Source organism: Trachypithecus francoisi, unplaced genomic scaffold, assembly GCF_009764315.1.
Source record: "Trachypithecus francoisi isolate TF-2019V2 unplaced genomic scaffold, Tfra_2.0 Lachesis_group12, whole genome shotgun sequence".
Taxonomy (NCBI): domain Eukaryota; kingdom Metazoa; phylum Chordata; class Mammalia; order Primates; family Cercopithecidae; genus Trachypithecus; species Trachypithecus francoisi.
Window position 1 is genome coordinate 65,604,254 of NW_022681457.1, and position 25,321 is coordinate 65,629,574.

At 42.7% G+C, this 25,321-nt stretch overlaps 1 protein-coding gene across 29 annotated transcripts in view; it reads left to right on the plus strand.

Moving 5' to 3' along the window:
* The window catches only part of ZNF146 (zinc finger protein 146), a 29,355-nt gene extending 5,706 nt beyond the window's left edge, over window positions 1-23,649 (plus strand). For 6 of the 29 annotated variants that reach the window (XM_033225889.1, XM_033225885.1, XM_033225882.1 and 3 more), the window contains 2 exons: window positions 8,735-8,805; window positions 20,569-23,646. In XM_033225889.1, the coding sequence (XP_033081780.1) occupies window positions 21,332-22,210 (879 nt within the window). In that variant the 5' untranslated portion in view covers window positions 8,735-8,805; window positions 20,569-21,331 and the 3' untranslated portion in view covers window positions 22,211-23,646. The other 23 variants (XM_033225894.1, XM_033225890.1, XM_033225883.1 and 20 more) reach the window with 12 other exon arrangements.
* Window positions 23,650-25,321: the final 1,672 nt, after the last annotated feature.

A 25,321-nucleotide genomic window follows, 5' to 3' on the forward strand; every position in this document is an offset into this window, starting at 1 on the left:
CCTGAAAGTGTAGTCTTGCCGGGCGCGGCGGGTCACGCCTGTAATCCTAGCACTTTGGGAGGCCGAGGGGGGCGGATCACAAGGTCAGGAGATGGAGACCACGGTGAAACCCCGTCTCTACTAAAAATACAAAAAATTAGCCGGGCGCGGTGGCAGGCGCCTGTAGTCCCAGCTACTGGGGAGGCTGAGGCAGGAGAATGGCGTGAACCCGGGAGGCGGAGCTTGCAGTGAGCCGAGATCGCACCACTGCACTCCAGCCTGGGCGACAGAGCAAGACTCTGTCTCAAAAAAAAAGAAAGTGTAGTCTTAATTTCTCTTGTCTTTTTATTCCTTTTACATTTATTTGATTGTTACGTCAAATTGTATCTTTTTTTTCCCCCCGCTTGCTTTTTCTTTCTTAAATGTCATCCTAAAGTTGTGTATATTTAGCGTGTTCTAGAGTCAGCTGCACTTTCTGATGCCAGTGGACACCCCTTCAGGTCATTCTTGTCTCATTTTGACAGACATCATTTATCTTGGAAGGTTTTCCTGCACTGCAGGCTTACTTGAACCTTCCTCCCAGACTTGGAATTGGCCATTTCTCCAAGGAGCTCTGGTTCCTTTTATTGGAGAATAGTGTTAGAGACAAGATCGAGGGTGTGCTCATTGCCTAGGGGTAACATTGTTTTAAGGTCATTTTAAATGACAGAACATTTAAAAAATACATTTTAAATGTATTTTAAAAAATCATGAGTCCATATTTGTATTTCTAATTCAGTTTAAATGGTATAGTATTTTTACCTAATTTCTTAGCTCCTAGTTGTTTATTTTTGTTTTTTTTTCTAGACAGAGTCTTGCTCTGTCACCCAGGCTGGAGTGCAGTGGTGGGATCTCAGCTCACTGCAACCTCCACCCCCTGGGTTCAAGTGATTCTCCTGCCTCAGCCTCCTGAGTAGCTGGGACTACAGGCGCATGCCACCATGTCCAGCTAATTTTTTATGTTTTTAGTAGAGATGGGATTTCACCGTGTTAGCCAGGATGGTCTTGATCTCTTGATGTCGGGTGATCCCCCCGCCTCAGCCTCCCAAAGTGCTGGGATTACAGGCATGAGCCACTGTGCCCTGCCTCCTAGTTGTATTTTATAGTAAAAAACTTGAAACAAGTTATAAGTACTTATTTTCTTTGCTTTATCCTGCAATGTAAAGAAAATGGTTTCAGTAACAATGCTGATATTAGTAGTAACTGTAAACATACCGTATCATGTTAAAAAATTCTTTCTTTAATATATGTAACTATTTTTGTTCTTAAAATGCATCTTTTTTTTTTCTTTTTTTTTTTTTTGAGACGGAGTCTCACAGTGTTGCCTGGGCTAGAGTGCAGTGGTGCAATCTCAGCTCACTGCAACCTCTGCCTCCCGGGTTCAAGCGATTCTCCTGCCTCAGCCTCCCTAGTAGCTGGGATTACAGATGTCCACCACCACGCCCAGCTAATTTTTTTTTGTTTTTTGAGATGTTGTCTCACTCTTTCGCCCAGGCTAGAGTGTAGTGGTGTGATCTCAGCTCACTTGCAACATCTGCCTCCCAGGTTCAGTGGATTATCCTGCCTCAGCCTCCCAAGTAGCTGGGATTATAGGTGCCAGGCACCATGCCCAGCTAATTTTTGTATTTTTGGTAGAGACAGTGTTTCACCATGTTGGCCAGGCTGGTCTCAAACTCCTGACCTCAAATGATCTACCTGCTTTGGCCTCCCAAAGTGCTGGGATTTCAGGCATGAGCCACCGAGCCCACCTTTTAAAATGCATCTCACCGAAGATGTGTGTAGTCAAAGCCCTCTGTTCTGAAGTCATTTGAAATCGTTTTTCTGAGGAATTATGTTACAAAGTTAACATACAGTTGGGTTCATTTGTTGTTTTCAGGGTAAGGGACTGCCTTTTTTTTTTTTTTGAGACAGAGTCTCCCTCTGTCGCCCAGGCTGGAGTACAGTGGTGTGATCTCAGCTCTGCCTCCCGGGTTCACACCATTCTCCTGCCTTAGCCTCCTGAGTAGCTGGGACTACAGGCGCCCACCACCACACCCGGCTAATTTTTTGTATTTTTAGTAGAGACAGGGTTTCACCATGTTGGCCAAGATGGTCTCTATATCCTGATCTCATGATCTGCCTGCCTCGGCCTTCCAATATACTGGGATGACAGGCATGAGCCACCTTGCCCGGCCAAGGGACTACTTTTTAAAAAGTGAATTTGATTACTATTGAAGTAAGTAATGCATTTCTGTGATTCAACAAAGATCTATCTCACAGAGATACCTCATTCTGCTCCCTTCCCCACCCAGTCACATTTTTCTTTGTCTTATAGAAACATGTCTTGTTTTTTTTGTTTGCTTCTTGTTTATCCTTCAAGTGGGTTTTTTGTTTTTTTGTTTTGTCACTCGTATATATTTCTCTTCACTCCTATTTCCCCCCTCCTTACATAAAAGATAGCATACCATATACACCTCTCTGTATCTCAGTGTCCTTAATAACAATATGTCCTGGAGATAGCCCTTCCTTTTTTTTTTTTCCTCTCTTTTTTTTGAAATAGTCTCGCTTTGTCACCCAAGCTGGTGTGCAGTGATGTGAACGTGGCATACTACAGCCTCCAAATCCTGGGCTGAAGTGATCCTCCTGCCTTAGCCTCCTGTGTAGCTGGACCACAGGCATATTCCACCACACCTGGCTTTTTTACTTTTTGAAGAGACGAGGTCTTACTATGTTTCCCAGACTGGTCTGGAACTCCTGAGCTCAAGCAGCCCTCCTCTCTTAGCTTCCCAAAGTGTTGGGATTATAGGTGTGAGCCACTGCACCCAGCCAAGATGTTCCTTCTTAATCATAATCCTTAAAAATAATTTTTTTTTTTTAGTTGCTGTATAAATAAGATGTCATTGTTTGGATGCACCATAGTTGATTCAGTTAATCCAGTTGTTGAGTATTTGGATTGGTTCCAGTCTTCTGCTGTTGCTAACAATGCAGTAATGAATGATTTTTTCATGTGTGCCATTTTATACTGACACAGGAGTAGCTCTAAACTAGACTGCAATTAATACAGATGGCACTGCCCAGTGGGTAAGTACTTACACTCCCACGAGCCATGTGCGAGAGCACCTTCCCCTCAAGCTCACCATGTGTAGCGTTGAATATTTGATATTTCACTAGGGGCATAAGAGACAATCAGAACTTCAGTGTAGGTTTCATTTACATCCCTTCTTATGAGTGAGAGAGAATTTTTTTTTATACGTTTAAAGACCCGTATGTATTAATCTAGGAACTGTCTATTCATATCCTTTTCACCATTTTTCTATGGGGTGTCTTTTCCTTAGAGGAGCTGTTTATACATTAGAAAGGTTAACCCTATATGAAATGAGTGGTGGTTTTTTTTTTTAAGTTTTTCATTTGCATTTGACATTGTTCACAATGGTTGTTTCTTTTTTGTTTAATCTTGCAGAATCAGGAGGTTTTGTTTGTTTTAATTTAGTAATAATAGTTTTTTGTTTTTTTTTTTTAACATAGCTATGCTTAGAATGAGCTCCCTATGGTTGGTGAGCACAGAGGCATCCCCGCACCACACCAAAGAGCTTTTTATTTATGTTTCTTTTGTTTTTGTTTTTGTTTTTGTTTTTGTTTTTTTGAGATGGTGTCTCGCTCTGTCGCCCAGGCTGGAGTGCAAAAAAGGGTCTTTATGTTCACTATTTTTAAGATGCCACTTTGATTATATACTAAATTCTCACATTTATTTGGTCTGTTTCTGGGTGTGAGCAGAAAGACTGAGGACACTGCTATAGCCCAGGTGTAACAACCAGGGAAAATATTTATGTTTTTACTATTGAGGCTTTATCATTGTGTTTTACTTTGTGGTATAGTTAGTCTCCTAATTGCTTGTCCTTTTCAGTGCTTCCTGGCTATTCTTGCTTGTTTATTTTTCTTTGTAAACTTTAGGATTAGTTTGTCTAGTTCCAGAGGGGGAAAAGATAGAACTTATTTTGTTATTTTTATTGGGATTGCATTAAATTTGTAATATAACTTGGGAATAGGGACATTTTTATGACATTAAATATTCCTTTTTATGTACATGGTATGTATTCTGATTTCTTTTTGGGTCCTCTGGGGTGTTTAAAATTTTTTTTCATACAGGTTTGGACACTTCTTACTAAGTTTATTTCTGGATATTTTGTTTTATGTTGCTATTTTGAATGGAGTCATTGTTGCTGTATATAAAGCTGTTGATTTCTACATATTAATATTATTCCCTGCTTTCCTTACTTAGTTTTTTGTAATTAGATTATGTAATTGAGGCAATGGGCATCCTTGTCTATTTAGAATCTAATAGAAATGCCTTCAGTGTTTTTCTGTTACTTTTATTATGATGATTTGCTTTTCAGTGTTTTTACGTTAGATAAGATACTGGCTTTTGTGGTCAGATATAGGTTATGATTATATAAATATAGATTACCCATGCTGCCTGGGTCGGTGGGGGTATGAGCAGAAAGACTGAGGACACTGCTAATAGCCCAGGTGCAACAACCAGGGAAAATCTATTAATTGAGGAAACAAAAATCCCTCAAAATTTCGTTATTGCACCCTTAAACAAAAAATCTAATGGAACAATAATGGAATATCCATTCCTATTCTTCTGTTTACTGTCCATTCCCTTCTTTTGGGTGACTGTTTCTTTACTCATTTCCTCTGTTTTTCTTTTGTAGTCTACTTATAGCTTTGCTTGCTTCTTAAAATTTTTGTCTTAAGTTCATTTTGTTATGTTTCAGTTTTCATCTGCTTTGTGATTCTTAATTTTTTTTTTTTTTCCAGCTCACTGCAGCCTCAACCTCCCAGGCTCAAGTAGTCCTTTTGTCTCAACCTTGCAAGTAGCTGGGACTACAGGTACATACCACCACACCTGGCTAGTTTTTTGTATTTTGTTTAGTGATAAGGTCTCACTTTGTTGTGCAGGCTGGTCTTGGACTCCTGGGCTCAAGCAGTCTACCCACCTCAGCCTCTCAAAGTGCTGAGATTATAGGCATGGGTCACTAAGCCCTCCTCCTGCTTTGTGATTCTTTTTTTTGTTTGTTTGTTTTGTTTTGTTTTGTTTTGAGACAGGGTCTTGCTTTGTCACCCAGGCTGGAGGGCAGTGGCGTGATCACGGCTCACTGCAACGTCCACCTCCCAGGCTCAAGCAATCCTGTTTCAACCTCCCAAGTAGCTGGGACTACAGACGTGTACCACACCACACCCTGCTAATTTTTGGATCTGGATTTTTTGCAGAGTTGGGATCTTGCCATGTTGCCTAGGCTGGTCTTGAACTTCTGAGCTCAAGTGATCCTGCTCACCTCGGCTTCCCAAAGTGCTGGGATTACTGGCATGAGCCACTGCGTCCAGCCCACAGTAACATTCTCCCTGTGTCTTCAGCAGCAGTGATAGTCTGACAGCTGGCAGGTTCCCATTTCTGTTCTAGCCCTATTCTGAGCTCCTGATCTGTATATCCAACTGCCTAATGGATCTATCTGCCTGCATGTGTTCAGAAACCTACACTCTGAATGTACAGAATCTCAAACTTGATCTCCTTCCTGCAAGTTGCTTCCAGCCAACTCACCTCCTGTTTCTGTCATATGTGTTTCAGTTTAAATCATGCTCTAAGCCTTATGTCTCTGACACACCCCATTAGGAATTGGTGATCAAGCTTTTTCAACATATAGTGGATGGGGGGGTATATATGTGATAGAAACTTAAATTTTTTATGATTATGCTTTTTTATTTGATTGCAACTTTATAGAAGAGTTGGAATAGTATAGAGAAGTCCCATATATCCTTTACCCAGTTTCACCAATCATTTACATTTTGGTGGTTTTATTTTTCCTTCTCTCTTTCTCCAAATGTGTATGATTTTTTTTCCTGAACCATTTGAAACTAGTTGTGGACATGCTTCCTTTATCTATAAATACTTCAGCATGCATTTTCAAAGAACAAAAGCATTCCTTTTCTTTTTTTTTTTTTTTTTTTTTTTTGAGGCGGAGTCTCGCTCTGTCGCCTGGACTGGAGTGCAGTGGCCGGATCTCAGCTCATTGCAAGCTCCGCCTCCCGGGTTTACACCATTCTCCTGCCTCAGCCTCCCGAGTAGCTGGGACTACAGGCGCCCGCCACGTTGCCCGGCTAGTTTTTGTATTTTTAGTAGAGAGGGGGTTTCACTGTGTTAGCCAGGATGGTCTGGATCTCCTGACCTCGTGATCCGCCCGTCTCGGCCTCCCAAAGTGCTGGGATTACAGGCTTGAGCCACCGCGCCCGGCCAGCATTCCTTTTCATAACTACAGTACGGTGATCAAAATCGGGAAGTTTAACATTGATACATTAGTATTATTTAATCCAAAGTCGATATTCAAATTTGGTCAGTCATCCCAATGTCTACTATTGATTAAAAAAATTTTGGAGGGCCACGTGCGGCAGCTCATACCTGTAATCCTAGCCCTTTGAGAGGCCGAGGTGGGTGGATCACCTGAGATCGGGAGTTCGAGACCAGCCTGACCAACACAAAGAAACGCCGTCTCTACTGAAAATATAGAATTAGGCCGGGCGCGGTGGCTCAAGCCTGTAATCCCAGCACTTTGGGAGGCCGAGACGGGCGGATCACAAGGTCAGGAGATCGAGACCATCCTGGCGAACACAGTGAAACCCCGTCTCTACTAAAAATACAAAAAACTAGCCGGGCGAGGTGGCGGGCGCCTGTAGTCCCAGCTACTTGGGAGGCTGAGGCAGGAGAATGGCGGGAACCCGGGAGGCGGAGCTTGCAGTGAGCTGAGATCTGGCCACTGCACTCCAGCCTGGGCGACAGAGAAAGACTCCGCTTCAAAAAAAAAAAAAGAAAGAAAAAGAAAATATAGAATTAGCGGGGCATAGTGGCGCATGCCTGTAATCCCAGCTACTTGGGAGGCTGAGACAGGAGAATCACTTGAACCTGGGAGGCGGAGGTTGTGGTGAGCTGAGATCGCGCCACTGCACTCCAGTCTGGGCAACAAGAGTGAAACTCCGTCTCAAAAAAAAAAATTTTTTTTTTTTGGCTGGGCACAGTGGCTCACACCTGTAATCCCAGCACTTTGGGGGGCCGAGGTGGGCAGATCACCTGAGGTCAGGAGTTCAAGACCAACCTGGCCAACATGGTGAAACCCCGTCTCTACTAAAAATACAAAAATTAGCTGGGTGTAGTGGCGCGTGCCTGTAATCCCTGCTACTCGGGAGGCTGAGGCAGGAGAATGGCTTGAACCCGGGAGGCAGAGGTTGCAGTGAACCAAGATCACGTCACTGCACTCCCAGCCTGGGCAACAGAACGAGTCTCTGTCTCAAAAAAATCTGTCTCCAAAAAAAAAAATATGTATATATATATGTGTGTGTGTGTGTGTCTGTGTGTGTGTGTGTGTATATATATATATATTTTTTCCTGTTGGAGTGCAGTGACTATTCATAGGCATGATCATGTATTTGCAACCTGGAAATCCTAGGCTCGAGTGATCTTCCTGTCTCAGCCTCCTGAGCAGTCATGTGCACACCACCACACCTGGCTTAAAAATGTTTTTTGAACTAATGGATAAACCTATATTCTAGGATGTTTCTTTTTTATGACAAGGTCTCACTTTGTCAGGCCACCTTGAAATCCTGGGCTCAAGTCATCCTCCCACCTCAGCCTCTTAAGTAGCTGAGGCTATAGGCACACACCATTGCTCCCGGCTAATTTTGTATTTTTGTAGAGACGGGGGTCTCGCTATGTTGCCTAGCCTGGTCTTGAACTCCTGGACTCAGATGATTCACCCACTTCCGGCCTCCTGAAGTGTTGGGATTGTAGGTGTGAGCCACTGCACTGGGACCAGGACATTTCTAATATGAAATAGGGCACGGCACGGTGGCTTACGCCTGTAATGCCAACACTTTGGGGGGCTGAGGTGGGCGGATCACCTAAGGTCAGAAGTTCGAGACCAGCCTGGCCAACATGGTGAAACTCTGTCTCTGCTAAAAATACAAAATTAGCCGGGTGTGGTGGTACACACCTGTAATCCCAGCTACTCAGGAGACTGAGGCAGGAGAATTGCTTGAACCCAGGAAGCGGAGGTTGCAGTGAGCTGAGATTCCACCATTGTACTCCAGCCTGGGCAACAAGAGCGAAACTTTGTCTCAAAAAAGAAAGAAAGAAAGAATTTCACTCAGTATAATGCAAAGAGGGTGAATAGTAGGACTGCAGGAACATGTTTGAGTTTTTATTCTTGAGTACTGTCAGAACAACTTCCTACACATTGTGCCCATGTGCTTTAGTTCTGATGGGAACATGTTGTTAAAGTCAGACGTGAGTGTTGAATTCATCCACGAGTAGGGGCTGTAGTTAAAATCCTCTCAGGACCCTGCGTGGGAGTGTAGTGCTAGAGAAAAACAGCAACCACTCACACAAGGTGTGAACAGCTCTCTGTGTAAGTAAAATTCTGAAAGTTAATTCTCCCTTTCTCCCATTTGTGGATGTGTGTTTTGAAGGCTTTGAAGTTTAGGATTCTAATGGCCCTAGTCCTTCTGCTCATATGATTGTGTGTGCTTTAGTCAGTAAGGCAGAAGGTCATTACTTTGTTCTGTGCATCTTTGGAAATTGCACCCTCATTCTTCAGAAGGCCAGGAGATCCCAGGGCTCAACCTGAGTTCTAGGATGGTACTTTGGCCTCAGCATTAATGTTGTAATGCTCTGTCATTTCCCAAATAGCAGGTTCTGTGATCCTCTGTTGAAGCCAGAAGACAAACTGCGTGGTGGAGAAGTGGGAAGGATCTGTGCAGGTGAGTCAGTGACAGGCAGGCCACAGTTTTTCAGTCAGCATTAATACCTCTGAAGTGCTTCGAAGGATGTTTTCTTACAGGCTCTAGACGTAGAGTATTGCTTGTTGTGAGTTTTCTAGATTCCTGAATGACACTTCCAGTCATCATTTTTGTGTGTTTCATTCTTCTTCTTTCACCAGATTCTAGAGGGGCCAGGTGCCCCTCCTGTTGCTGTTCTAACATCAGCCTTCCTTCTTTGTCTGTGCTGCCACTGCGGTGGCTGTTCTCCATCCTTGTCCCGTTTCCTGTCCTCACTCATTGTCCTTTATACTTTGTAAGACCTTACATATTGTCTGATATTTAAGTTCCTTTTTGTTACTACCTTTTCTCATCCTCTCAGAGACTGAATGCCTCAGAATTATATTTTACACCTGTTCTCACACTTCCCGTTGTCTTCTCATTTACCTCTGCCATGGTAGATCTGTGGACTCCTCTGCCTCCCTTCCTTCCACCCCCATGTACCACTGTCATAAGTTATTGACCTAGAAATCAGTTTTCCCTATGCTACTTTTATGTGCGGGGGCATATATGTATGGCACAATCACAGCTCACTGCGGCTTCAGCTTCCTGGGCTGAAGTGATCCTCCAGTCTCAGACTCCCGTAAAAAATCTCCTCTTAGCTCTGACTCTTAGTCCTGCAGTTTTTTTGCAAAGTTGTGGTCATGTTTAAGAGTGTCACATATATCCTTCTTGAGGTAGCCTAGGAATAAGCCAGCATATTATATCTGTGCTGCAAATAAATATACATATAAGCCCTGATTTTTCCTTTCCATATAAATGGTGGTATATATTCTATTATGTACATAAGTTTTTTTTCTTAGAATTCTCTGTCAACACATAATTTGTTATTTATTTATTTATTTATTCATTTTTTTTGAGACAGAGTTTTGCTGTATCACGCAGGCCAGTCTTGGCTCACTGCAACCTCCGCCTCCTGGGGTCAAGAGATTCTTGTGTCTCAGGCTTCCGAGTAGCTGGGATTACAGGCATGTGCCACCACACCTGGCTAATTTTTGTATTTTTTGTAGAGATGGGTTTTTGCCATGTTGGCCAGGCTGGTCTCCAACTCCTGTCCCCAAGTGATCCACCTGCCTCCACCTCTCAAAGTGCTTGGATTACAGGCATGAGCCACCATGCCTGGCTGACACGTAATTTACTTAACCTGCCTCCTACTAATGGACATTTAGGTTGTTCCCAGGCTTCTGCTATTGAAGACATAAGTATGTATACTTGTTTATATTGCTTTGCAGAAATATGCAGATTCAACTACATAGCATTTACTTTTAAGTGGAATGCTGGGTCAAAGTTATGTTTATAAATTTAACTGAGATAAGCACATTGCTCTCAAAAGAAGTAAACCCATTTATGTTTCTACCAACCTGATATATTCACATCCTACAAGTATTTATTGCATGATGTGTACTAGGTACTATTTCAGATGCTAGGGAAATGTCAGCTATCAAAACAGTCAAAACTTTCTTCCTCCTAGGGACTGCGTTGTAATTGGGGGAGACAAACAATGAATAAATACTTAAAAAATATATACTATCAGATCGTGATAAGTGCTATGGAAAAGAAGTAAGGGAGACTGGCATAGAGAGGGGTAGTTGGGGTTGTAATTTTAAATCGGCTTGATGGGGAAAGGTCTCACTGAATATCATTTGAAAAAAGATCTGAAGAGTGTGAGAGTAGGCATGCAGTATTGGGTGGAAGATCATTAGCCAGAAGGAACAAAAGTGTTAAAAGCCCTAAGGCAGGAGAAGCTTGCTGTCCCATTCAGAGAACAGTGATCAGGGCTGTGGGCTGGAAGAAAGAGGACAAAAGGGAATAAGAGTAGCAGTGGTTAGGTAACAGGTCAAATCACATGCTTCAGCATTGATTCTGAGTGATTTTGGAGACTCAACAGAGGGCCTGCCCTCCCTCCCTCCTTCCCTCCCTCCCTCCTTCCTTCCTCTTTTCCTTTTCCTTTCTTTGAGACTGAGTCTTGCTCTATCACCCAGGCTGGAGTACAGTGGCGCGATCTCGGCTCATTGTAACCTCTACCTTCCAGGTTCAAGCGATTCTCCTGCCTCAGCCTCCCGAGTAGCTGGGATTACAGGCGCCTGCCACCACACCTGGCTAATTTTTGTATTTTTAGTAGAGTCAGGGTTTCACCGTGTTGGCCAAGGCTGGTCTCGAACTCCTGGCTTCAAATGATCCACCTGCCTTGGCCTCCCAAAGTATTGGGATTACAAGCTTGACTCACTGCTCCCAGCCTACCAGAGGGCTTTCAGCAGAGGAATGATAAGATCAGAATTACATTTTGAAAGGAATAATCAGGTCTATTATATAGAAAATAAACTATGTAGGGAGCCAAGGCTATAAGGTTAATTGGAGGCCTTTTATTTTTTTGAAAAAACACAAATTTTAAAGTTCAAGAGGGCACAATTTTCTATCTTCCTAAATTTCTGACTTCTATATCCAGCTGTCTACTTGAATACTCATTTATATGATCAACAGACATGTCATAAGCAACAAGTTCAAAAGAAAACTCCTGATTTGTCTCAAAAATTTCTAGGTGAAGAAATCTTGTCTCAAAAATCTGAATGAGAAAGTGATGGTGGTTTAGTGACAGGTAGTCAGAATTTTTTTTTTTTTTTGTGACTGAGTCACCCTCTGTTGCCCAAGCTGGAGTACAGTGGCATGATCTCAGCTCACTGCAACCCCACCCCCCAGGTTCAAGTGATTCTTCTGCCTCAGCCTCTTACTAAGTAGCTGGGACTACAAGTGCAAGCAACCATGCCTGGCTAATTTCTGTGTTTTTAGTAGAGATGAGGTTTTACCATGTTGGCCAGGATGGTCTCTCTCTCTCCTGATCTTGTGATCCACCTGCCTCGGCCTCCCAAAGTGCTGGGATTACAGGCGTGAGCCACCGCGCCCGATCTGTCTGGTTTTTAAAATAGTTTAAAGGAATAGCTTACAGATTGTATGTGGGATATGAGAAAAAAAAGTCCGAGGTTTTGATTTGAAAAACTGGAAGAAAATGGATTATCATTTAAAGAGATAGGAAGTCTGTAGAAATTTTTGAGACAGATCAGGAGTTTTCTTTTGGACTTGTTGCTTATGACATGTCTGTTGATCATATAAATGAGTATTCAATTAGACAGTTGGATACAGAAGTCAGGAATTTAGGGAGATAGAAAATTGTGCCCTCTTGAACTTTAAAATTTGTGGGGCTTTTTTTGTTTTGTTTTTTTAAAGAAAATCGTGCCTTCCTCTGTCCTGCTATACTAACAGGCTGCTTTATTCAAGGGTGGTGTGTCTTTCCTTGGTAAGCCCTATGCTCCCTACCATTCAGGGATGTCAGTGGGTCCGTCAAGTTCCTTCAACCGGTATAACATTCCTGGATTCCATGATTGCATGCAAGGAGCGGTGATGAGGCCCTTGAAGCTGTCCTATGGTTGTGGAGAGCACCATACATAAGGGCTCTTCTTGTCCGTACTTGGTGGTTCATTCCTGTATTCCCAGCACTTTGGGAGGCCAAAGTTGGAGGATTGCATGAGACCAGCCTGGGCAACATAGCAAGTCCCTGTTGCTGCAAAAAATTTTTTAATTAGCCTGGTGTGGTGGCACACACCTGTAGTCCCAGCTACCTGAAGGCTGAGGCAGGAGGATCGCTTGAGCCCAGAGGTGCAAGGCTGCAGTGAGCGATGGTTGAATCACTGCATTCCCGCATGGGCAACAAAGCAAGAACCTATCTCTGTTTTTAAAAATAAATAGATTGGCCGGGCGCGGTGGCTCAAGCCTGTAATCCCAGCACTTTGGGAGGCCGAGACGGGTGGATCACGAGGTCAGGAGATCGAGACCATCCTGACTAACACGGTGAAACCCCGTCTCTACTAAAAAAATACAAAAAACTAGCCGGGCGAGGTGGCGGGCGCCTGTAGTCCCAGCTACTTGGGAGGCTGAGGCAGGAGAATGGCGTAAACCCAGGAGGCGGAGCTTGCAGTGAGCTGACACCCGGCCACTGCACTCCAGCCTGGGCGGCAGAGCGTGACTCCGTCTCAAAAAAATAAAAAAATAAAAAAATAAATAAATAGATAGATAGATAGATAAGAAAGGACTCTTTCTTGAAAGAGTAATGGCCGCTGCCTACTCACATCCTCTCTCATATGACATGAGAATTATAACTACTTCCTACTCTTAACATTTTTTTCTCTTTCACAGACATAAAAAGTAGATAGAGAGCCAGGCATGGTGGCTCACACCTGTAATCCCAGCACTTTGGGAGGCCGAGGTGGGTGGATCGCCTGAGGTCGAGAGTTCAAGACCAGCCTGACCAACATGGAGAAACCCCGTCTCTACTAAAAATACAAAAATTAGCTGGTTGTGGTGGCACACGCGTGTAATCCTAACTACTCAGGAGGCTGAGGCTGGAGAATCACTTGAATTCGGGAGGCGGAGGTTGCTGTGAGCCGAGATTGCGTCATTGTACTCCTGCCTGGGCAACGAGAGCGGAAAAAAAAGAAAAAAAAAAAAGAGATTAATAGAGATGTCTACAATTTTAGAAGAATAAATATTTCTTCTTCTTTTTGAGACGTGGTTTCGCTCTGTTGTCCAGGCTGGAGTGCAGTGGTGCCCATCGTGGCTCACTGCAACCTCTGCCTCCCGGGTTCAAGTGATTCTCCTGCCTCAGCCTCCTGAGTAGCTGGGGCTACAGGTGCCCACCACCACACCAGGCTAATTTTTGTATTTTTTTGGAAACCAGTTTTCACCACGTTGGCCAGGCTGGTCTCAAACTCCTGACCCTCAAGGGATCTGCCTGCCTCTGCCTCTCAAAGTGCTAGGATTACAGGTAGGAGCCACTACACCCGGTCTCATTTTTAAGTTAGAAGTAACTGTAATCTCAATTCTTATTTTGGCATCTCTAGAGTTTCCGTCTTGCCTTACACAGTTTTACCTATTTATGGGACAGACAGCTGTCTAATTTCATTCTCATTGTGTCAGAATGCTACCCACATTACAATTTTCATCCCATTATTTTCAGATCCAGAGATTACCTCAGACCAGTTTCATGTTATTTCTAGATTATTTCTTTTCTCATGGTCTTTGTAATAGAATCAGTCAAGCCTTAAAAAGACACACTAAGCTCTCTTTAATAGAGAACAAAGGCCAGGCACGGTGGTTCACATCTGTAGCCAAGGCGGCAGATCTCTTGAGCCTAGGAGTTCTAGACCAGCCTGGACAACATGGTGAGACCCCATATCTTTTTTTTTCTTTTTCTTTTTTTTTAAAAAAAGACCAGGCTTGGTGGCTCACGCCTGTAATCCCAGCACTTTGGGAGCCGAGGCAGGCAGATCACCTGAGGTCAAGAGTTTGAGACTGGCCTGGCCAACATAAAACCCCGTTTCTATTAAAAATACAAAAATTAGCTGGGCGTTGTGGTGCACACCTATCATCCCACCTACTCGGGAGGCTGAGGTAGCAGAATCAGTTGAACCTGGGAGGCGGAGGTTTCTGTGAACTGAGACTGCACTCCAGCCTGGGCAAGAGAGCAAGACTCCATCTCAAAAAAAAAAACCATACAAATTATGTGACTATGAATATGAACATATTTCTGTTTATAAAATTTTTGAATCTTGGCCTTTGATTATGAAATATTCTACTTGTGTAGGTACTACTTATCATATAAACTTGAATTCAGTTTTCATTAAATGTTTCTGTTACTTATGCCTTTTTTCATCTTCCCTCTGCTTGTCCATTACTTCATGTTTTCCAGAGGAACTTACAAGTCCTCAGTAAGTGATATCTTAAACATGTTTTTAGATTTTGCTGTCTACAGTCTGCATTATAATCCTGTTGAAAGGCAGGTCCATGTTTTATTTTTCTGAACAGTAGTTTGAGAATGCATGAGTTGCTGTTAAATAATCTATGAATTTTTTGTGTGGAAGTATTGATCAGTTTTTTTTTTCTTTTCTTTTCTTTTCTTTTTTGAGACATAGTCTTGCTCTGTCACCCACACTGGAGTGCAGTGGTGCAGTCTGGGCTCACTACAACCTCCATCTCCCAGGTTCAAGCGATTCTCCTGCCTCAGCCTCTTGAGTAGCTGGGATTATAGGTGCGTGCCACCGCAGCCAGCTAATTTTGTGTATTTTTGGTAGAGACAAGGTTTCGCTACGTTGGCCAGGCTTTTCTTAAACTCTTGGCCCCTGGAATTACAGGTGTGAGTCACCATGCCCAGCCATTCAATTATTTTTTCATATGAACTTTTTTTTTTTTTTTTTTTTTTTTGAGACGGAGTCTTGCTCTGCCACCCAGGCTGGAGTACAGTGGCCGATCTCAGCTCACTGCAAGCTCCGCCTCCCGGGTTTACGCCATTCTCCTGCCTCAGCCTCCCGAGTAGCTGGGACTACAGGCGCCCGCCTCGTCGCCCGGCTAGTTTTTGGTATTTTTTAAGTAGAGACAGGGTTTCACCGTATTAGCCAGGATGGTCTCGATCTCCTGACCTCGTGATCCGCCCGTCTCGGCCTCCCAAAGTGCTGGGATTACAGGCTTGAGCCACCGCGCCCGGCCGAACATTTTTTAAAATAAAACGAATGGTGAAAGAATAGTAAAACAGTCTCTTATGTACCCACCATGTGGATTCAGTAATTAATATTTTGCCACGCTTTTGTATGTCCGTATCTGTGTGTTTATTTTGTGTGCTGAGGCATCATGATGTTTTACTTCTAAAAAATTAGAGATATCTATTTTCTACCAAAAAAGGGAGCTCCCGGCCGGGTGTGGTGGCTCATGCCTGTAATGCCAGCACTTTGGGAGGTGGACGTGGGCGGATCACCAGATTTCAGGAGTTCGAGATCAGCCTGGCCAACGTAGTGAAACCCTGTCTCTACTAAAAATACAAAAATTAGGCATGGTGACGCGTGCCTGTAGTCCCAGCTACTTGGGAGGTAGAGGCAGGAGAATCACTTGAAGCCAGGAGGCCAAGGTTGCAGTGAGCTGAGATCCGGCCACTGCACACCAGCCTGGGCGACAGAGCAAGACTCCGTCTCAAAAAAAACAAAAAACAAAAAAGAGCTCCCCGCATATAACGAAATACCATTATCACACCTTAGAAGATTAACCATATTGTCCTAATATTATAGACTACCCAGGCTATGTTCACATTTTTTCAGTTGTCCCCACAATGCCTTCCATAGTTTTTTAAATTCTAGGCTGTAATCAGGGTTCAAGCTTTGCATCTGGTTGCTATCTCTTAAAAATCTAAACTTTTCTTTCTGTCTAGGCATGGGTGTTCACGCTTGTAATCCCAGCACTTTGGGAGAACAAGGCAGCCAGATCATCTAAGGTCAGGAGTTCAAGACCAGCCTAGCCAACATGGCAAAACCCCATCTCTACTAAAAATGCAAAACTTAGCTGACTGTGGTGGCATGAGCTTGTAATCCCAGCTACTTGGGAAACTGAGGCAGGAGACTTGCTTGATCTTGGGGGGTGGAGGTTGCAGTGAGCTAAGATGGTGCCATGCATTCCAGCCTAAGGTACAGAGCAAGACTCTTTGTCTCCAAAAAAAAAAAAAAATTCTGGGAGCCACTTCCAGGAAGATGTATAGATTCTAAAAAGGTTAAAAGATAGGGACCAGGTACATCAGCTCACACCTGGAATCCCAGCATTTAGGTAGACGGGGAAGTAGGATTGCTTAAGGCCAAGAGTTGGAGACTAGCCTGGACCATATGATGAGACCCCCATCTCTACAAAATGTTTTTAAAAGTAGCAGGGCATGGTGGCCTATGCCTATGGTCCTAGCTGCTCAGGAACCTGGGGTAGAAGGATCACTTTGAGCCCAGTAATTTGAGGATTTACTGAGCTATGATTGTGCCACCGTGCTCCAGCCTGGGCAACAGTGAGACCCTGTCTGTGAAAAAATAAAAGGTAGGAGGGGGTCAGGCTAAGTCAAAGAAGGACATGAAGGACATCATGTTTGATAAGTATCACTGTCACCGAAGCTCATCAGGATCTTCTTCTGGGCCTGTGAACTTGTTTAATTTCTACTTAGAAAGCTCTTCCTCCAGGCTGGGTATGGTGGCTCATACCTGTAATCCCAGCACTTTGGGAGGCTGAGGCAGGCGGATCACCTGAGGTCAGGAGTTCACATGGTGAAACCCCATCTCTACTGAAAATACAAAAGTAGCTGGGCATGGTGGCATGTGCCTGTAATCCCAGCTACTTGAGAGAGTAGCTGAGGCAGGATAATTGTTTGAACCTGGGTGGTAGAGGTTGCAATGAGCTGAGATGGTGCCATTGCACTGCAGCCTGGGCAACAAAAGTGATACTGTGTCTCAAAAAAAAAAAAAAAAGAAAGAAAGAAAAAAGAAAGATCTTCCTCCATATACCTGTAAGGATCATTGTCTTAATTTTCTTCATGTCTTAACATGATTCTTACCTTGTTAGATTTTATCCTATCTGAAATTGAATCTATTTATGGCTTCCCTTTTTTTCCATAGCACTTAAAACTTTTTTTTTTTTTTTTTTTTTGAGATAGAGTCTCGCTTTGTCACCCAGGCTGGAGTGCATCGGTGTGATCTCGGCTCACTGCAACCTCCGCCTCCCGTGTTCAAGCAATTCTGCCTCACCCTCCCAAGTAGCTGGGATTACAGGCACCTGCCACCATGCCCAGCTAATTTTTTTTTTTTTTGTATTTTTAGTAGAGATGGTTTCGCCATGTTGGCCAGACTGGTCTAGAACTCCTTACCTCAGGTGATCTGCCCACCTCAGCCTCCCAGTAATGTTGGGATTACAGGCAGGAGCCACTGTGCCCGTACTGCTTTTTAACAAACTATCTCTATTCTGTTATCATGTCCACTAGAATGTAAACTTGATGAGAGCAGGGGATATTATCAATTTTGTTCAATACTATTTATCCCTAGAGCCTAGAACTGTACCATGCACATGGTAATGAGACAAGTATTTGTTGAATGGATATTTTGAGCAGCTGTTCTCAGACTTTTTGGTCTCGGAAACTCTTTTTTTTTTTTTTCTGTAGAGATGGGGTCTCACTATATTGTCCAGCCTGGTCTTGAATTCCTGGACTCAAGTGGTTTTCCCACCTTGGCCTCCCAAAGTGTTGGGATTACAGGTGTGAGCCACTGTGTCCAGCCTTTTTCTTTCTTTCTGAAAACATGTATAACCTCTGTATTTTCTGTTTTGAAATGTCACGGTAATGTGACTAGGTATGGGTCTTATTCTTAATCAAGTTGCCCCTTTGACTTAGAGTAGAGGCAGTTTTTTTGTTCTTTGAATATTTCCTCTAATGAGTTTTCTTTTTTTGGAACTTCTTTTACTCAGCTTTTATGTTTCCTTGGTGTATCCTCTGAACTTGTCATGGAAACTTCTACCATGAAATGACATTTGTCACTTGTGATCCTATTTTATCGGCCAAGTGAGCACCCAGCCATGCCTGAGTTTGCTAGGGTGAGGCAAGCGATGCCTTCTGGAACAAGGTGACTTGTTATTGATGAATGTGGATATGCTCTGCTTTATCTCCCCCGTCTCCCTCCAACAGTCTTAATTTCTAAGGGAACTTTTCTTTCCATTTCTTGCTTACAAAACCTGTTGTTCCTTAACTGACAAAATATCTTCTACCTATTCCTGATTGATGTTAGTGTTGTTAGCCGTGTCTTGCCTTTATTTCCTCATAACTTTCTCTCGATTTTGATGTCTTTCATGTTAGTGGGGTTAGTGGAATATTAGTTAACAGCTCACTAAAAGGTGAGGTTTTGTGCCTGGGTGCTTGTATCCTTCAGTGGCTGAAAAGTGAAATGCTTACTGAACCATTGGTCTCCGTCTTGCAGAAGATTATACTGTCTGACTCCAGTGAGCAGCCATGGCCAAGTCCTTTGTTTTAGCCAATGAAATATGAATACAAGTGACACTTATCATCTTGGAGGGGCATCTTAATGAGGTTTTGTTTGTTTGTTTTGTTTTTGCAACAGTCTGACTGTGTCACTCAGGCTGGAGTTGGAGTGTAGTGATGTGATCTCAGCTAACTGCAACCTCTGCCTCCCAGGTTCAGGCGATTCTCATGCCTCAGCTTCCCAAGCAGCTGGACTATAGGCACGCACCACCATACCGGGCTAATTTATTGTATTTTTAGTAGAGATAGGGTTTCGCCATGTTGGCCAGGCTGCTAATGACGTTTATTGTGGGCCTTTCGGTTTCTCCAGAGAAGGATCCTCTCGTATCCTGCCTGTAGGTATATATACCTGGTTGCCAACATCTTTTGTCTTCAGCTGCAGAATGGTGCTGCAGGTCTTACCACATATGTGGGTTTAATTTCTGATTTCCGTGTAGCATCTCATTCCTGTCATCTCATTTGCTGAATGCCCCTGAGCTCTGATTAAATTTCTGCAGGGGATAAACTTCCATTTCATATGAAAATGTGGCCAGTCCTTTGTTCTCATGACTGGACAGTGCGTATTCAACTGCTCCTTACACTTTTTTCAGCCACCATCCTTTATTCCTTTTGAAAAACTTAATTCACTTCATTTTCTGAGTTTTTCCGATATTTTGTGGTACAAATCACTGGCGTTCTCTTCTGCAGTACATTTGCATTATTTGAGTTTCCTCAGATAACTCTGCTGTACATTGAACTCTTCGGTATCCTTTCCATTATTGAAAAGTTTGTTAATACCTATTGTTGTGTACCAGTGTCTCTTGTAAATTTTTTTTTTCTTGTGAGTTTGTACCATTTTCCCCTTTCTTATCATTTTAATGGGGTTTTGGGAGGAAGCACTTGTGGGTTGATTTATTCCCTTTCTTAGAAAGATGAGCATTATTTAGCCGGGTGTGGTGGCGTGTGCCTGTAATCCCAGTTACTTGGGAGGCTGAGGCAGGAGAATCGCTTGAACCCAGGAGGCAGAGGTTGCAGTGAGCCGAGATCGCACCACTTCACTTCAGCCTGGATAACGAGTGAAATTCCGTCTCAAAAAAGAAAGAAAAATATGAGCATTATTTTTCTTCCTTAGCATCCCAGGTGGACTTTCTGATTTTTATGTAGTCATCTTTTTCTTCTATTTGGCAATTTTTCATTATTTGTTATACAACTACCTAATTCTGAAATGGAAAGGCTATTTTTCAAGAGTACTCTCAGCTTCGTAGACCCATGAATGTTAATTTTCTACCTAGATCGCCTCAAGTACGGTTCCCTTCTCATAATTTAGTTGGAAGCATTAATAATATAGATTCTTGGCCGGGCGCGGTGGCTCAAGCCTGTAATCCCAGCACTTTGGGAGGCCGAGACGGGCGGATCACGAGGTCAGGAGATCGAGACCATCCTGGCTAACATGGTGAAACCCCGTCTCTACTAAAAATACAAAAAAAAAAACTAGCTGGGCGAGGTGGCGGGCGCCTGTAGTCCCAGCTACTCAGGAGGCTGAGGCAGGAGAATGGCGTGAACCCGGGAGGCGGAGCTTACAGTGAGCCGAGATTGCGCCACTGCACTCCAGTCTGGGCGACAGAGCGAGACTCCGCCTCAAAAAAATATATATATATATATAGATTCTTTTCATATTGGAAGATGGGCTACCAGAGTTAATCTCAAAACATTTTATTGCTAGCAATGGGAAAAGTCACAAATAAAAGTGATGGTACTATAAAGGCAAGATGAAGGGCCTACCATGTGCCAGCCATGGTTCTGGGCACTTTATGAATTAACTCCTTTGTGCTGTGGTTCTTTGTACTCCATTTTAGAGGAAGCCTGAGAAGATGATGCACAGATAGAGAGGCACCAGGACTTCAGAGGGACGTTGATCCATCTCCAGTAAAGACTGAGGAAAAGAGCATTGAATATAAGAAAAAATACCTCCTCTGTTCTCAGACCTTATTTGTTTTAAGGCCACATCTTTTTGAAGTTTTGAGTTTGAAACAACCTGAACTGAAATCATGAGGTAGGTTGTGCAGGAAAGAATCATCAAGGGAATTAGTTGGGAACTTCTCTACCACAGCTTACTCCTTATGGTATTCACCCCCTTTAAATGTAAATGCCTCTGGTTTAAAACATTTGTACCTCGTCTCATACCAGAGTGTTCATACTGGAGAGAAACCCTATGAATTTACTGAATGTGGGGGAACTTTTACTCACATGTCACATTTCATCAAGCATAGAAGTCATGCTGAAGAGAAACCCTGTGCTTCTAAGGAGTATTGACAAGCCCTTAGCTAGATGACAGTCTCATTGAGAAGCAGAAAATTCATGCTGGAGAGAAACCAGTGAAAGTAGCAATACTTCATTGAATATTAGAAAACTTTTCTGGAGAGAAAGTATTGAATGTACTGAGTATGATAACATTTCCTCTCAAACCGTATCCCTTACTCTGCATTTGGGAGGTCATACACAGAGAAGCCTTATAAATGTAAGAGATGTGGAAATATCTTAAGCCAAAAGTAAATCCTCACTCATCAAGAAATTTATCCTGGAGAGAAACCTTGTGAATGTGGGAAAGCTTCCATTCAGATGTCACACCTCAGCCAGCAGAGAATCTACAGTGGGGAAAACCCCTTTGCCTGTAAGGTATGTGGGAAAGTCTTCAGCCACAAGTCGAACCTCACCGAGCATGAGCATTTTCACACGAGAGAGAAACCTTTTGAATGTAACGAGTGTGGAAAAGCCTTTAGCCAAAAGCAGTATGTCATTAAACATCAGAACACCCATACCGGGGAGAAGCTTTTCGAATGTAATGAATGTGGAAAATCCTTTAGCCAGAAGGAAAACCTCCTTACGCACCAGAAGATTCACACTGGAGAAAAACCTTTTGAGTGTAAAGATTGCGGGAAAGCTTTCATTCAGAAGTCAAACCTCATCAGACACCAGAGAACTCACACAGGAGAGAAGCCCTTTGTATGTAAGGAGTGTGGAAAAACCTTCAGTGGCAAATCCAACCTTACTGAGCATGAGAAAATCCATATTGGAGAGAAGCCTTTTAAATGTAGTGAATGTGGAACAGCCTTTGGCCAGAAGAAGTACCTCATAAAACATCAGAACATTCACACTGGAGAGAAACCCTATGAATGTAACGAATGTGGAAAAGCCTTCTCTCAGAGAACATCACTTATTGTACATGTGAGGATTCATTCAGGTGATAAACCTTACGAATGCAATGTGTGTGGAAAAGCCTTCTCTCAGAGCTCATCTCTCACTGTGCATGTGAGAAGCCACACAGGTGAGAAGCCCTATGGTTGCAATGAATGCGGGAAAGCTTTCTCTCAGTTCTCAACCCTTGCTCTGCATTTGAGAATCCACACAGGTAAGAAGCCTTATCAGTGCAGTGAATGTGGGAAAGCCTTCAGCCAGAAGTCACACCACATTAGACACCAGAAAATTCATACTCATTAAGACCCCATGAACGCCTCGAACGTGGGAAAGCTTTCATTAGAAATTTGCACCTCATCATGCCCCAGAAATAATGCTTCTGAAGCAAAGCACCACGAATGAGGTTAACTTTAACAAGTACTAAACCCTTAAAGGACACCAGAAAATTTGTACTGAAGAGAAAGATATGCGTATGATAAAAAGCCTGTGTCCAACAAAGAAACCTGCAGCAGAGATAATGGTGAAAGTTTAGGCACATTTTTACTAAAAACGGGAACAGAAAATGGATGCCTTTATTTTATTGCTGCCACCATAGATCTGGAGATCTTTGCCAGTAACAAGAAAAATAAGTTGTAAATATTGGAAAGGAACAGACAGAAATAGATGACATGGTCATCCACAACTAATATTAAGACTCCTGTGGTATTGATTCAACAGAGCAGAAGAGATTTCAGAAAAAGACCTATGCATTTATTAGAATTTGGAATATGATACAAGCGGCATCAGGAAGTGAGGAAATAATGGAACTATTTTTTTTAAGTGGACGTAATTTGTTCTCCAAGGGGGAAAAAAATAGACCATAACTATACACAAAAGTGAATCCAGAGATTAAAAACAGAAATATGAAAAAGCTATATACTAAAATGCGTATGACCTTGGGAACAGGGAAACATTCCTTGTAACAACTTCAGAAATACTTAGCAGTTCTACTTGTGAGTATGAATGCTCAGGAAATACATACTAGGATATTTACTGTGGCTTGATTTGTAGTAGCCAAAAATTGAGAAAGCTCATCATGAACAATATGGGAAATTATTATGTAATACTATATATCTGTAAAATGCAACAAATGAAATCCACATGTATTAACAGAAAGATCCCAAAATTATTGAGGGGGATCAAGTTGCAGAAGGATGCAGATAGTACAGTGACTCTTTGTAAATTTGAATTAAAAATTCCCTCACAAAACTCAGTACTATCTCTTGGTAATGGATGCATATATGTATGTACATGTTTTTGAAATGGATTGGAAGGAAACAGACCAAACTCTTGATAGTGGTCACCTGTGAAGAGTGGAGAAGGGAAAGTAATGAGTGTGGGAGGTGGGGTGGGTATTGGTTAAAGGGGACTTCTGCTTTTTATATAAACATCCACTTCTCTTTCAAAAGACTTCAAGTAAATATAAGAAGATACTGATTGATTCTGGATTGTGGTATAGGGATATCTTGTCTTATTTTTTGTACTTTTCTGTATTTTTAAAATTTCTCAAAATAAGAATGGGAGTGAGGATGGGAATGCTGTATCTGTGGAAGTCATGTTATACTGGATTCATTTCCAATCAAATACTAAACATTTTATAGAAAATATTTCTAAAATTTTATCACGGATGAGTGGATGGACTTGCTCTCTATGTAATATGAAATTAATCTATTTTATTAAAATTTAAAAGGACAGCACAATCCAAATGTTTGAATTATTTTAACATGGTATACACAGTATATCAGGGTCCCCAACTCCCCCCCAACTGCATGGCAGGAGGTGGGTGGCAGGTGAGTGAGCATTGCCACCTGAGCTCCACCTCCTGCCAGATCAGCGGTGGCATTAGATTTTCATAGGAGCATGAACCCTATTGGGAACTATGCATGTGAGGAATCTAGATTGTGCGCTTCTTATGAGAATGTAATGCCTGATGATCTGAGGTGGAACAGTTTCATCCTGAAAACATCCCATCCCCATTCCCCCATTACCCCCACAAACCGTCCATGGAAAACCTGTCTTCCATGAAACAGGTCCCTGGTACCAAAAAGGTTGGGCACCGCTGCACTATATGACCTCTGTCTTCGTATTTCTAACATTTTGCAGAATGGGCTTAGAAAATTTTAACTTTTTGTTAAACATACATTCACAGGCTTCATATAATTGGTCTTTTTCAGTTATGCTGATTTTGGAATGTCAATTTTCCTCTCCTGCATACATGGGAAACGTGTACATTAAATATTAAATTTTTGATAATATCTTTTTTTTTTTTTCCATCTTGCTGTGTTGCCCAGGCCAGAGATACCATGGCAGGATCTTGGCTCACTGCAGTCTCCTCTGTCTCCTGGACTCACAATCCTCCCACCTCAGCCTCCCAAGTAGCTGGGACTACCGGCATGCACCACCATGCTGTGCTAAAAAAAAAAAAAAAAAAAAAAAAAAAAAATTGTAGCAATGGGGTCTCCGTATATTGCCCAGATTAGTTTCTTTTTTTTTTTTTTTTTGAGACGGAGTCTTGCTCTGCCACCCAGGCTGGAGTGCAGTGGCCGGATCTCAGCTCACTGCAAGCTCCGCCTCCCGGGTTTATGCCATTCTCCTGCCTCAGCCTCCCGAGTAGCTGGGACTACAGGCGCCCGCCTCGTCGCCCGGCTAGTTTTTTGTATTTTTAAGTAGAGACAGGGTTTCACCGTATTAGCCAGGATGGTCTCGATCTCCTGACCTCGTGATCCGCCCGTCTCGGCCTCCCAAAGTGCCGGGATTACAGGCTTGAGCCACCGCGCCCGGCCCAGATTAGTTTCAAACTCCTGGGGTGAAGTGATTCTCCCATGATCTCCTCAAGTGCTGCCGTTACAGGTATGAGTCACCATGCCCGGCTAATTTTATTTTTAAAAAGAGAAAACAACTTCCCAGAACTTGCACAGTTGAGTGCATTAGATGCCAACACCTGTGTGTGGGTCTTAACCTAGAGCTATGTCACTCCTCCCACTGCTGTTACGGAGAGAGGATGGGACGGGTATGAGAAAAATGGCTCAGACCATAGACAGAGTTCTATTTTGTAAACCAGCCCTTCCTGAACATTTTTAAATTTTTTCATCACAGTATAATATGAAGAGTTATTAAAGGTTTTCTTGAATAATGGTGAATGTCAGTAATACACAGCATTTGAGCTTGATTTTGAAACCTTAAAGAAAAAACTCATTAAATGGCACTACATCACTGTATCTTTTAGCCTTTTTGGAGGAAATAGATACTTAAATGTCTAAATGAATGTCCTTTCTAATATGATGTACCCCATCTTTTTCTCTGCTTTCCCTCTTTGCACATATATTTCACATTTTAAGGTGTTCTCTTTATGATACAGTTGGCCCTCTGTATCCA